The sequence below is a fragment of the Ramularia collo-cygni genome (assembly GCF_900074925.1).
Source record: "Ramularia collo-cygni strain URUG2 genome assembly, contig: RCC_scaffold28, whole genome shotgun sequence".
Taxonomy (NCBI): Eukaryota; Fungi; Ascomycota; class Dothideomycetes; order Mycosphaerellales; family Mycosphaerellaceae; genus Ramularia; species Ramularia collo-cygni.
The window spans coordinates 207,314-220,451 of NW_019716282.1; the positions used below are offsets into that span (position 1 = coordinate 207,314).

At 43.8% G+C, this 13,138-nt stretch overlaps 2 protein-coding genes; one reads left to right on the top strand and one right to left on the bottom strand.

Annotated features, from left to right (window-relative positions):
* Positions 1-8,760: 8,760 nt before the first annotated feature.
* RCC_11275 (uncharacterized protein) lies at positions 8,761-9,498 on the top strand (the record flags this gene model as incomplete). Its single annotated transcript, XM_023776497.1, has 1 exon — positions 8,761-9,498. One exon carries the CDS (start codon positions 8,761-8,763, stop codon positions 9,496-9,498), a length of 738 nt encoding a protein of 245 aa, XP_023632265.1.
* A 2,029-nt stretch (positions 9,499-11,527) lies between these two features.
* RCC_11276 (uncharacterized protein) lies at positions 11,528-12,823 on the bottom strand (the record flags this gene model as incomplete). XM_023776498.1 has 2 exons in its annotated part: positions 11,528-11,570; positions 11,640-12,823. The coding sequence occupies 2 exons, from the start codon at positions 12,821-12,823 to the stop codon at positions 11,528-11,530; spliced, it is 1,227 nt and encodes a 408-aa protein (XP_023632266.1).
* Positions 12,824-13,138: the final 315 nt, after the last annotated feature.

Here is a 13,138-nt window from a genome sequence, read left to right on the forward strand (position 1 = left end):
ATTCGTATATATTACGACGACGTACTCGTAGGCTACTTTAGTAAGGCTAAGGTTCTAGCTCTACTAAAGCGAAAGTACTACTAGCTAAAGATAGGCGACGACGTCGAAGAGTACATCTCGTTATACTATCTATACTAAGTATCGAAAGCGCGTCGCTACCGGCCCTATAGCGAGTTATATACGCTTCCCTTACTAGACGGCCCGTAGTAGGAATTGTCGATAGACTTTATTACGGATCTACCTCCGAGTAAGCGGAACGGTAGCGTTTACGATACTATCCTCGTAATAGTTAACCGCTACTCGAAAATAAACGTCTATATCCCTACTACTAAGAAGTGTACTTTAGTAATACTAGTAAAGCTCCTTCGCGACGAAGTCGTAAGGTACTAGGGAGTACCTAGAGGCATCGTTTCCGATAGAGGCTTAGTTTTTACTAGTTAGTTCTAGAGCGACTTTTACTACGAGTCGTATATAACTCGTAGGCTATCTATAGCCTTCTATTCTTAGACGGATAGATAGATAGAACGAGCGAATTAGATACTCGAGCAGTATCTAAGGATATACTATAGCGAGTTTTAGGATAATTAGGCTAAATTGTTAGTATAAGCAGAGTTTATATATAATAATAGCGAGCATCCTACGCTCGGTATAAGTCCCTTCTACGTTACGTATAAGTAGAACCCGCTTATCGCTATAGAATCTCGGGACGAGATTCCTAGGGGAAGGACCCTAGTAGCGATCGATACTACGACTAGACTAAAGACGGTTTACGAGACGCTTATCGAGCGCTAGAAGAAAGCAAGCTAGTCGTAAGCGAAGTTCTACGACAAGAAGCACAAACTAATACACTTTAAGATAGGTAATAAGGTATTACTTTCCTCGAAGAACCTTCGTCTTAAGATACTAAAGAAGATAATAGGCCTAAAATATATAGGACCCTTTAGAGTAATAGACGTAATCGGAACGTAGGCGTATCGCCTAGCGTTACCGTTAGACTCGCGCATTTATAACGTGTTTTACGTCTCTCTTCTTAAGCCCTTTAAGGAGCGACTAGGCGAGTCGTAGGAAGGTAATATACCTATCGCCGATAAAGACGGCGAGTAGGAAGTTAAGAAGATTATAGCCGCTATAAAGGAGAAGGATTTCTTTCTTATAAGGTAGAAAGATTAGCTATAGGAATACGATAGCTAGCAATCCGTAGAGGAATATAAAGGTGCTACTAATCTAATAGAGGCTTAGGAGTTATAGGCGAAGAAGGTAATTACAAGATTACCGAGAGGAATAAGGAAGTAAGTTTAGAATAGGAGTAGAATTTTTAGCCTTTTAGCATAGCGGCTAGGCGTAGGTAGCGCGTAACGTATAAGTAGACGACGCTTACGATAGTAGTAAGAGAGCCGCCGGTTACTCGGATATCTCGTCCTCGTCGTCGCTATCCTCCTCCTCGTCGTCCTCCTCCTCCTCGGCGGCGACCGGTAGGGGAGCCTTAACCTAAGATCCTCTATCGTTAGAGAAAGCGGCGGAAGCCGTACCTAGAGTAGCGACCGAGGCGCCTATTAGGCGGAGCTCCTAGAGATAGTATTAGTATAGTACGCGAATAGTAGGTAGAACGTAAGGGTTTATAACTTACCTCGTACTTTAACTCGAATATAGCGCGGCCTAYRGCTACCTCGTTCTAGGCCTAGCGAAGGCTAGTACGGGCRATTCTATTACCCTACGCTTCGCCTACGCCTCCCTTACGAGGGGTAGTAAGCGAGCCGACGGACTTCCCGCGGTTCGCCTACTTTACCTTATCGGAGCGCTTAATATCGCGAGCGACCGTATTTATACGGCGGCGGAGGACCTACTACTTAGCTAAGCCTACTACGCTAGCGGCATACTCCTCGCGGAGCGATAGTATAACCTTCGCCTAGCGTACTAGGTTAGGAAACTCGAGTGTTACGTAGTAGTAACTACTAAGAACATTATTAGACTCGTAACCGAACCGTAGGTAGAAAGCGAGGACTTACTACTCCTTATAGCGGAAGTACTTAATCTTAGCGCCGACGGTTATAACGCCGTCGTAATCGGGCTCGGTAGCTAGGTTAGGCGGTTAGTAAGCGAACCGTAAGGTAACCGTACGAGAATATACGGTTAGCCGCGTATAGTAAGTAGCGCTTATAGATAGTAGGGGTAGCGCCCTACGTATCGGCCTTAGTACGAGGCGGGGCGTTTAGTACGATAGCGCGGGTAGCTTTTAGCGGTATAGTAGCGGTCGGCTTACTAGTAGCGTAAGAGGGGTATAAGGGTATTAAGAGGGTCGTAGGAGGTAAGCTAGTAATATAATAGGGCTTGCTATAAGCTTAAGGCGGTAGTACGAGTAATATAAGGTAGTATCGCTTAAAGTAAGAGAAGAGCTTTAAACGCGAAGGAAAAACTTTAAGATAATACACGCGTACCTACTACTATAACAACGCGGGTTATCCTATAAGTAACGTACCTACGTAACTACCTACGCGACGGGGAGCAACAGAAACCTATAGAAACATCTAGAAATAGACGAAGATAGTAGGTAAACCGAAAGGCAAAGCTAAAGGCGCGTAAGCTATACGTACTCGACCTAAGAATAGTCTAAGAATAGAAGTACCTACGGGTACGGCGAGGCGGTATAGAGACGCACATATATTGCAGTTAGAAATTAAGAGGCTTATAAGAGCCGAGACGTCTCCCTTTAAGGAGGGGGATAATTGTTAGGAATTACTAAGGCTTCGGCTATAGCTAGACGTGAAGTTAGACGACTACTAAGCGTACCGGTAAGCGCTACGCACGTAACGTATAGTCGCACCTTAAGAGGCGCGTAGGCGCCTTACTATCGAAAGCAAGAATTAGTTTTATTACTAGTTAGACGACTAGTTAGCGTTCTATATACTACGACATCTTTTAAATATCTTATAGACGTCGCCGACGACTATAACGAGGACGTTATACTAATATAGCGTAAGATATAGTAGCGCTTCCCTACTATCTCGCGTATAGCGAGAGACATCCTATATATTCTAGTAGTAGGTATAGGATACGAGCGCGATTTTAGTATTACGAGGCACTAGATGCGATATAACCGCTCCTATAACCTAAGTACGTTTACGAATATTATATAGTTAAGATGCCGTCTTCGAGACGAGGTATACGACCGCCTCGCTACTTAGGCTGCTCTTATAAAGGTACTATATACGAGCGAGGTCTCTACTATATAAGACGCTATATAGAACGAGGCTATTTTAGAGGAGGTTAATATAGCGAACGTACTCTCCGATGCCGTAGGTATAGACGGAATTAGCGATAACGAGCAAGATAGTATAGGGCGAGTTCTACGTCGGGTGMCTCCTTAAAGCGAACGGTATAGTACTAAACTTTAAAGAGAGAAGAAGAGGTAAAGGGAAGAGTAGGATAGGGAATTAGAAGTACTAGAGGCCGATAGCGGGCTATTACGGCCTCGGAAGGCTAGGCGTAGAAACGAGCGGAGACTATAGTTAGTAATGTAGTTAGAAAGAACAACTCTTAATCTTAATATTACTACCGTATACTACCTATTATTAGTTAGTTAGGTACCCTATCCGTAGCGTAGGTTAGGTCGATCTTAGCGGCCTAGTAGGCTGCCTTACCTAAGCCTACTATAGGTCGTACTTAGCAGGTAACCTACCGTACCTATCGCTAAGTATGTCCCTACCTAAGACTTAGGTAACTAATAGGTAGTCTACCTAACCTAACCTTACCTAACCTATAGAGACCTCTACGTATCTATATCTATTACTACGTAGATTTAGAAGCCGTAGTCCTTAAGCTTATTATATATATTTATACTCTAGACTATATCTAGACTAAGGGTAATATACTTTCTATAGCGCTATACGAACTTCGAGGCTCTATTATACGGACTAGTAGGATATACCTTATAAGCTATCTCGTAAAGTCGCTTCCTATAAAGGTATACTATTTTAATACTAGGTAGAAACCCCTTTCCTTATAAAGGGTATATATATACTTACCTTTCGAGAGCGAGCCTCGTTCTATCCGTTATACGGAAGTATATTTAAAGTAAATTTATACTATATAACCTAAGGCGTAAACGATCGATTTCTTTCTTTATTATCTTTTTATACTCTTCTTCGCGCTTACGAAACTTTACTTCCCGTAGTCGTAGCTTTATTCTAATACTCCTCCTTAGCTATATAAAGGTATTCGGCTTTATTATAAAGCCCTCGTCCTTTAACGTCTCTATAATATATACGTTAGGTAGCTTTTTAAGGTAGAAGAGTTTAGCAATTCGTATTCGGAGGTACGGATTATTATAGGTATCGCTCTTTAACGCCTATCGAGGCTCGCTACTATTATTTACGGTAATTATACGGATAGTACGTTTAGAGGCGATAAGGCCTTAGGAACTTAGGTAGGCTTAAATATTAGTAATATTTACGCTATTATTCTAGAGCTCTACGAGCTTAGAATATAGGTCGAGGGGAACTATAGGTAAGCGGCCTATTTTAAATACCGCGCGTATAATATAGGAGAACGTTAATAGGAAAAACGATAAATAGAATAGGTAGTAAGGTAGTAGGGAAGCCTCGGTTAGAATTTTTAGAGGAAGGGTTCGGGTTAGAGTAGTATAATTTTTAATTAAAGTAAATGTAGGTACGATAGAATAAGTATATATTATTAATAGAATATAGTTATACGGGCGTATTAAATATATAAAAGATAATAATAGATACCGAGATAAGTAGTAAGATAAGTCGTAAGTTATAAAAATATATAGAGTAGTCTCTTATACTCCTAGACTATACTTACGCTCTAAATAAAACTTCTTACGCTTAGAATACCCCGTATAAAAATAGGCCTCTTCTACTAAATTACTCCTACTTCCTTAATAACTCCTACTTGCCCGATAATCTCTCTACTTTACCCGATAATCTCTCTACCTTACTTATACTTAACTATTCTTATACGCTTACGGGGTACTAAACGCCTAGACCTTATCCGCCGWATTATACGCTCTATAGGAGCTACTAGATTGCTATCTCTATTATTCCGGTAGTCGCGGATATCGAAGCTATACGCCTTATCCTAGAACTTATAGTTACTATAGACATTATAGAAGCTCTTCTTTAAGACTACGTACGACTTTTCTTGTTAGCTTTTAATATAATTATACGGGCTAGGATAGTATACTATAAAGTGTTAAGGCTAATCCTAATACCGCTAATACCGCTTATCTCGACCTATCTCCTTACTATTACTATCTACGCTACGCTTATCCGGATATATTATACCGCTATTATATTATTAGCGGTTATACTCCTATAATTTCCTAGGTAGATTATACGAACCGGCTCTAAATTAATATAGCGTTAATATAGCTATAACGATTATAAATCTAAGTCGCTAGATTAAATATCGTAAGCCGAGTAGAGAATCGATAGCTAGCCTTATCTTCTATTAGCTTAGTCTGCTCCTTATTTAGAGTAAAGCTAGCCTTCTTAAGCTATTTATACGGGTTAGTACTATAGCTAAACTATTTATTTATTGCCGTAGCTTTTTACCTTATTTTTCCGAGTATCGAGAGTTCTTATACTACTAGTAGGACTACTATCGAGTAAGAGTAGGTTAAATAGGGGTTTAGGCGGTATCGTCGTAGTAAGTGCTAGTTATACGGGGTATAAAGGGAGGAAGAAGGAGGAGGGTAGATATTATGTTATAGTAGTAGTAGGTATTATAGTTATAGTTAATATTAATAGAATAGAAGTAATAAGAGTCGACTACGAGTAGATAAGTAAATATAGTAAAGCGTTACGCCTACTATTAATTACCTATACAAACTGTTAATAGACCGCGCGCGTAGTTATTTACTTATACTTCTACGTACGTAATTACTTACTTTACCGTAACTAAAAGCTAAATATATAATATAATATATAATAAACTATATACGATTAAGCGTTCTTCTTCGTTTCTAAGAGGTAATAAAGGCCGTATAATATATTAAAAGTAAATATTAAATAGAACAGGAGAATAAAGTAGAGATAAGAAATACTTACCTATATAAGTAGGAGCTAAAACATCCTAAATATCCTAAGGATATTTAGGTTATTTCTAAATAGAAACTCGTAAAAGAAATTATACTACCTAAAGCTTACTTCCTTCCTCCTTTCGATCTACTCCGAGACCGAGACTTAGACCTCTTACCTTAAGTAGTTCTCTTCTTATCCCGGTCTAGCCTTAGCCCTATTAACTAATCCTTATAATACGAACGACTTCGTATTATACTATCCTACGCTTTAAATATATAGCCTTTATACTAGCTAGGTCCCTTATAGGTCTCTCTCTTTTCTACGAACGTATTACTCTACTAGTAGGTATTTTTATAACTCCTCTAGATATAGTTAGCGTAGGCAGAGTTAAGAAATCCCTCTTAGACGACGTATTCCTTTTCCCGTTAGTATTAAAAACATTTATACTAGCTAGGAAAATATACTACGAATAGTTCTAAGCTAGGTAGTAAGCCCGTATTATCGTTCTTATTAATTTTTTGCTCGTAATCCTTATACTTATCTCCCTTCGCCTTAATTTTACTATTATAATATTATTAGTATATCTCTACTCTTATAATTTCTTAAATAGATTATACAAACCGGCTCGTAACTAGGAAGGCGTTAATATAATTAGGGCGATCCTAAATATTAAAGATCTATTTAAATAGACTATTATAGTAAGAGATATATTACTTTACCGTAAAACCTATTATATACGTCTAATCCGCGCTAAGAGTAAAGCTAGCCTTTTTAAGCTATTTATACGGGTTAGCGCGGTCGCTAAAGAGTTTTATTTTTAACTCCTACCCTATTCTTATTTAGTTTAAGATACGCGTAGTCGCCGATATTATCTAGGTTATCTAGGTCGGTCGGGGGGTAGCGATACGCTAATATGTATAAAGGTCTACGTATTCGAGTAGTAACGCGGTTATTACTAATTATATAGGGTAGTAAAGGAGGAAGGAGGAGAAAGGTAGATATTTAGTAGTAGAAGTAGTAGGAGATGTAAAAGTAGATATTAGAAAGCGATAAGAGTCGATTATAAATAAGTAAGTAAATATAGTAAAGCGTCGCGCCTACTATTAATTACCTATATAAATAGCATTACTCCTAAAAGTAATGCTATAACTACCTTACTATTATTTTTAATACCTTACTATATTACGCGGTAATTACTTAAGGAAAGAATAATATAAGGTAATTATATACTAGTCTTATACGTATATTCGATTACGCTACTTAATTATTATTATACGGAGTTTATTAATTATTACCGAGGTTACTATACCCCCTACTACTAGTATTACGCTATTACTTTAAAGTTTTGTTATAGAGATCTCCGTAAAAACGCACCATATAACTATATATATACTACTTTCTACTTACTTAACTTCTCTACTTTTCTTTCTACGCTTATTCTTCTTAACGGGCCCTAGGTAACGGCATTACGGTAGCCTACGCTAGGCTCCGCGTAATCTTAATAAGAGTTTCTTAGAGCACGGCGTTAGTCGAACTATATTCCTAGATAACGGTACGTATAATAATAACCTACCTCTTACTAGAAACCCTCTAAAAGACTAATAGTAGTCCTCGTAAATTCTCTTTATTACCGTAATAGCTAAAGGGCTAGGTAATAGAGTACGCTCTAGGTAGTCTACCGTCTTCGGAATGTGTATACGAAGTATAGGGGTTACTATAGCATGTTATGTTAGTTAATAAGTGGGGTCTAGGGAGTGCTGTTATTAGCCCCGATGTGTAAGCTAATAGGAAGAAAAAGCTTAATTACGCGCCGTGTCTTCTATGAGCGCGATAGCACCCTCTTCTCCCCTTCCGCTCGCGGCTGCTCGCGAGTATCTCGCTTACCATGTGCTGCGCACCGACTTGTCATTGGTCAATCTTGCTACTCCGATGAACAGCACAAGTTACAACGCTGTAGCGAGAACCTTGGAGTGGGATTAGCGAACGTGTCTTCCAGTGCAGGTAGCTCTACATTTCATTAGACTACCACGCCAGCAGGWCTCTCCGTCCTTTAGCATTCACTCACCTCCATGTACATCGTACACGCCTTTTGCTCCACGCCTGCTCGTGGCTTCGGCTCACTCGTCCGTCTTACACGCATGGAGAAAGCAAGAGAAGAGAGTTTGTGATGAGAGTGCTCAAAGTGCAACTAAGAGTGACCCGACGGAGAAGTGCGCGAATGGTCCGGACGCTAAACATCCGGACCATAACAACCAAGACAACCCCCCACCTGAAGTAAGCTTCCAACGTTCCTCGTTCAACGACTCGATCTTGGATCCTACTCCTTCGCAGAACTTTGATGGAGCCGTGCACTCCGTGCTGTGCCTCTGCAGACAACTGCTTGATCAGGTCCGCCAATCGTTTCCCAAACAACTCCTCATTGAGCCATGCAATCCGTGCTGTGCCTCTCCAGTGCCGTGCAACTGGTTGAGGCCCGTCAATCGTTTCCCAATAGCTCCCGCAAGCGCTCGATGTTGCATTGAAGGATCAAGGAATTCTTGTGGCCGATATGCATGAATGCTGAAGTGGTTGCTAGTGCAAAATCGCCCGTACTTATGGCTATAATCGCCTGAATCACCTCTCGCCTGCGTGGCTTATCTTCAACACACCGAGACAAACTTGCATTGGCAGTGCTCGAGTCACGCACCTAAAGCTGGATATCTGACGATTCGACGAAAGAATGGCACACAATCTCAAAGGCATGCACTGGAACTCAAATGCTCTTCCTACTTCAACCGCTTCGAGACAAGAGCCATATCGATATCTGCTTCAAGCCTCCGATCCCAATATGGCTATGGCACCTCCAAGAGCTAGCAAACCGGCAGTCGTCCGCTGCAGAGATTCGTCCTTGAACATGGAGACACACGTGCTTTCGGGATCGTCAACGGAGTGCCGTCAAATCGTAGAGACTGCGTCTGGATCATCGCTCTCCTCACCGCACACGTTGCGTTTCCCTGTCGACGACCACACTAGCAGCAACAGTAATCGTCCAAGGTGTTTCGAGCATGGTTGTGCCGGGCGAGAATTCTCGAATGTATACAACTATCGGCGACATATCCAAGAACGCAGCCGCTCTAAGTCCACGGAATGTCCCTGGTGTTCTGCCCAGTTCACTCGCAAAAGCAACAGAGATGCGCATATTGCCACCGGTCGCTGTCGAAGACTGAATGAAGAGCTCTGTGAGACCTACCATACACTCCTCACCGACCCGGAATTCAACCGCCCATCAGGGGCTCAGCAGTCCGTCGGTGAAAGTGACTCCAACATACTGCAGGGCGAGGCGAGATCAAGTTGTCTCATTGAGCCTAAGCTTTTTGTCACCGACGACCAGACCGGCATACTACAGGAGCATCTGGGTGGTCTTACAAGTGCTCCGCTTGATTGGGGTTGGGAGCAACCTTTCGGTCAACTTGGTTAGTTTGTGCAGCAAAGATAGGATTGCCTTTGTCAAATTATAGCCTTTCAGTATCATTTAAAATGTAATGGTCTAATTTAAACACACGCACTTGATTTTATTTCCTCGTTGACGTAATTTTCGGCAAACAGTTTCCGCTAACATTGAAAGCTATACGCATCGGATCTGTTGAATGCTACTTTTTCACCCGGGAGAGGTTGACGAAGAAGACATTAGGATTCTTGGGTCCCGATTGCGCACGAGATCCAGTCGGCAGTTCCATCTTGATGGATTCGCATCGACTGAACTCACAAATTGCTAGTCGAGCTTTTTTTTTGGGGTATAAAGAATTTAGTTGCCGGTCCTATACATCTGGCATGATCATTAAGCATGCCTCTCGTGCGTCACAAATCGGAGCAGGATCTGCATTTTGCTTCTTCCACCCGTATTAGTTAGCATTCGCAATTGACTAAAAGATCCTTTCTGTAATTGCTAAAGTTTCGAGAATGATTCACTTCAGAGGAATTCACTTACTCGATTTGTAATGTAGAAGGTTCTAGCAATCAGGTCAGTGGATATATACAAGAGCTGTGATTCACTCGTAGATAGGCAAGCAATCAAGTTATCAATTTTCACAGAAGCTGGTCTGGGATATTTGATCAGAGTATTCTAGTTTCGCGCTACAGTAGTGAACTTCGTAATAATGTGAGACGTTAAAGCCTGCCGTTGCCCTCTGTAACTCCATGTCGCCGACCATCTTCGCATATCACAAATCCATAACCTAAGGAAAGCCATGGCCGATTTCTCTGCAATCCTTGAATACTCGCCATATCATCATTTACAAAGCTGCATCGATGAATTTCCAGAGAGTGCGCTGCAAGTTGCGCTTGCGGACTTCCGCTGGCAGAAGCCAAGTATGGCTCTATCGCCTTTGCTATACTACTGCGTCCAGCAAGACAAGCTCTCGCCTTTTGTTGAGCTACTAGAGTCTGGAATCAATCCGGACGAGGATGTTATCGAAGCTTCCGCTTTTCAAACAGAATCACAGCTTTTTGCTCAAACTCCTAGAACACGGCTGRTCGATCGACCATACTCTTTCAGGTGGTAAGGTGCCATCTGTGCTTTGGTGAGTAGTGCTCCCTCTACACACTGCGATATAAAGTCTAACTGCTACTTCACAGCCTAGCGATTGATCGACCCAAGCTCCTAGAGCAACTTTTACTACAATACGGAGCTAACCCGAATGCCATGTCTACTTCAGGTGAAAACGCCTTTATCCGTAGCTGTACAGGCAGGCTCATCAGTTGAGACAATCAAGATGTTGCTAGACGCTGGGGACGAATGTCCAGGATGGTGACGTTCTGTTATACGCCGTCGAGCGCGAAGGCGACGAGCTGGAGGTCATACGGCTGCTTTCTTCTGTCCAGCAAAGCACCGGTTAATGTCATTCAGTTCTCACATCCTATCGCCCGTCAATTGCGACACTCCCTCCTTAGGGGTACGCCACTTCATAGCGCTTGTCAGCTAGGCAAACAGGATGTAGTGGACCTGCTGCTGACCCATGGCGCTGATCCAAGCAGCACCCGAATGCGGAGGTCGCAAATAGAAAGAACGACTCCACTGGACATCGCTAAACAGCAGGAGGATGAGCATATGGTCGCTCTTCTAGAAGCTAGCCGACCGGGGAGTCGTATTTGAGGAGATGTACTAGTCGCCTCTGCTAGACAGATTTGATGGCTGTGGGAATCGAAACTTGCGCGAACAAAGGAGTGTGCAGCGCCTCGTTCAGCTTGGGGAAGGAAGGAAGAGGGAGGAGAGGGATTGTCCACGCGATGTTCTCTTATCCTTGCTTTCATGCATCTATGGTCGAATGTAGCAGGAGGGTTTGGCTTTCTGATTCATGTCTCTTCACATTATAGATCGGAGCTTGAAAGTCCACAGCTCGTAGCTCGAGTTGACTTGTCTACTTCTACGGCTTCACCTGTCCGAATATGGCCATGTATGACCGTTATTCACTATATAGCTGTGCCAGCACGATCATGATAAGCTGCATTTACTTGGAGATAGGAGGAGGCGTAGCGTTGGTAACAGGGATACTGTGCATAGTGTTAGCGTCAAGAGTCCAGTTCAAGAAGGAGACAAGCAGTGAGAAAAAAAAAACGTACCCGATGAGGCGCGACGTATACTTGGGCTTGCACTGGAAGTCAACGCCACCGACGTTACGGCCAGATTGATCCATGAAAGCAAAGGAGCCGCTCGTACCAGCCGACGTAAGGAAAAGCTCCTGACCCGATGCGCCAGCGGTGAAGGGACCAAAGCTGAAGGTGTTGTCGGCAGGCAACGCAATGTCGAGTTCTTGGCCTTGTTGGACCTTGGAGGTGGTGCGAATGGGCGTTGTCAAGGCATTGATCGAGGAGGGGCTGCCGTTCTCGACCGTGATGTTGTACTGCTTGACGATGGTCGTTGCCATTGTCACGCCGGTGAAGCCCGAGGTCAGATCGGCGACTGTGGCGGGGGACAGGCGCAGGTAGGCAAAGGCGTCTTTGACGGACCACTTGTCACCTGGGTGGAGGTACGTTGGTACGGTACCCGAAATGGTGAGGTCGACATCGTCCATCTTGCCGTTGCTGAAGTCGCAGCTGTAGGGGAAGCGGAATGAGCCTGTCTCCTCGTTGTTGGAGATTTTGGCAAACTTATAGGTGCCATTGGTGGTCGGCGCGGCCGGGGTTTTGAGGCTGGGATCGAGAATGTTCACGATGCCGATGTCGTAGCGGATCTCCGATGGAGGGCATTTGATCGGGAGTGGGAAGAGGAATGTGGAACCGTCATTGTTGAGCAGAGTGAGATCGATGTCGACTTCGCCCAAGTGGATTAGGTGAGTCTTGCCAGCCTGGCCCAGGGTCACGGGGCCCAAAGGAGGGAGGGTGCCAGTGGTGGGCACACGGACCGTCACCGGCTCGCCAGGGGTGAATGTGATGTTGTCGAGCACGAGTGGCTCGGGGAACACATCGTAGGTCGCGGGAGTAGCGTTCTCGAGGTCCAGTTGGACCTTGACACTGGCCTTGGCGTGAGAGACACTGACAAACTTGCCCAGGCCGGTCAAGGATGAAGGAATGGTGATTGCAGCCACTAAATCCGTGTAGTAGATCTGCTGTCCAGAGGCACCCTGGATAGGGGCCGTGGCGGTAAAGTAGCCCTCAAAGGTGTAGTTGCCAAAGACGGGCACATTGCAGGTCACACCAAAGTCAAGAGCACCAATCTGAGCAGACAGCGGGACGACCGGGTCGGTGTTGGCAGCGGCGGCGAGACCGGCCGCAAGTGCTATTGTTGAAACCATCTTGGAAGCCATGGTCAGTTTTGCAAGTATAGCTGGAGCTGAGGAATGGCGGCGCACGAGGAGCAGTCCCGTAGTCTATATGCTTCTGCACTGGCGCTGACCTTCCCCACAGTCTCAGCGGCCATCCTCCATCAAGGCTACCTCGGAGTGGAGACTCCGAGCAGCGTGAGGTATCGACAGCGTGCTCGACTGTGAATCCATCATGACCGAGGCAGTTGGTGCATCCTTTCGGGGTGCCATGTGAGCGAGGAAAGAGGCTATCTGAACGTGCTGCGGGCTCGACGAGTAACATTGACCGCAATCTACCAGGATATGAAAAAGCAGTGA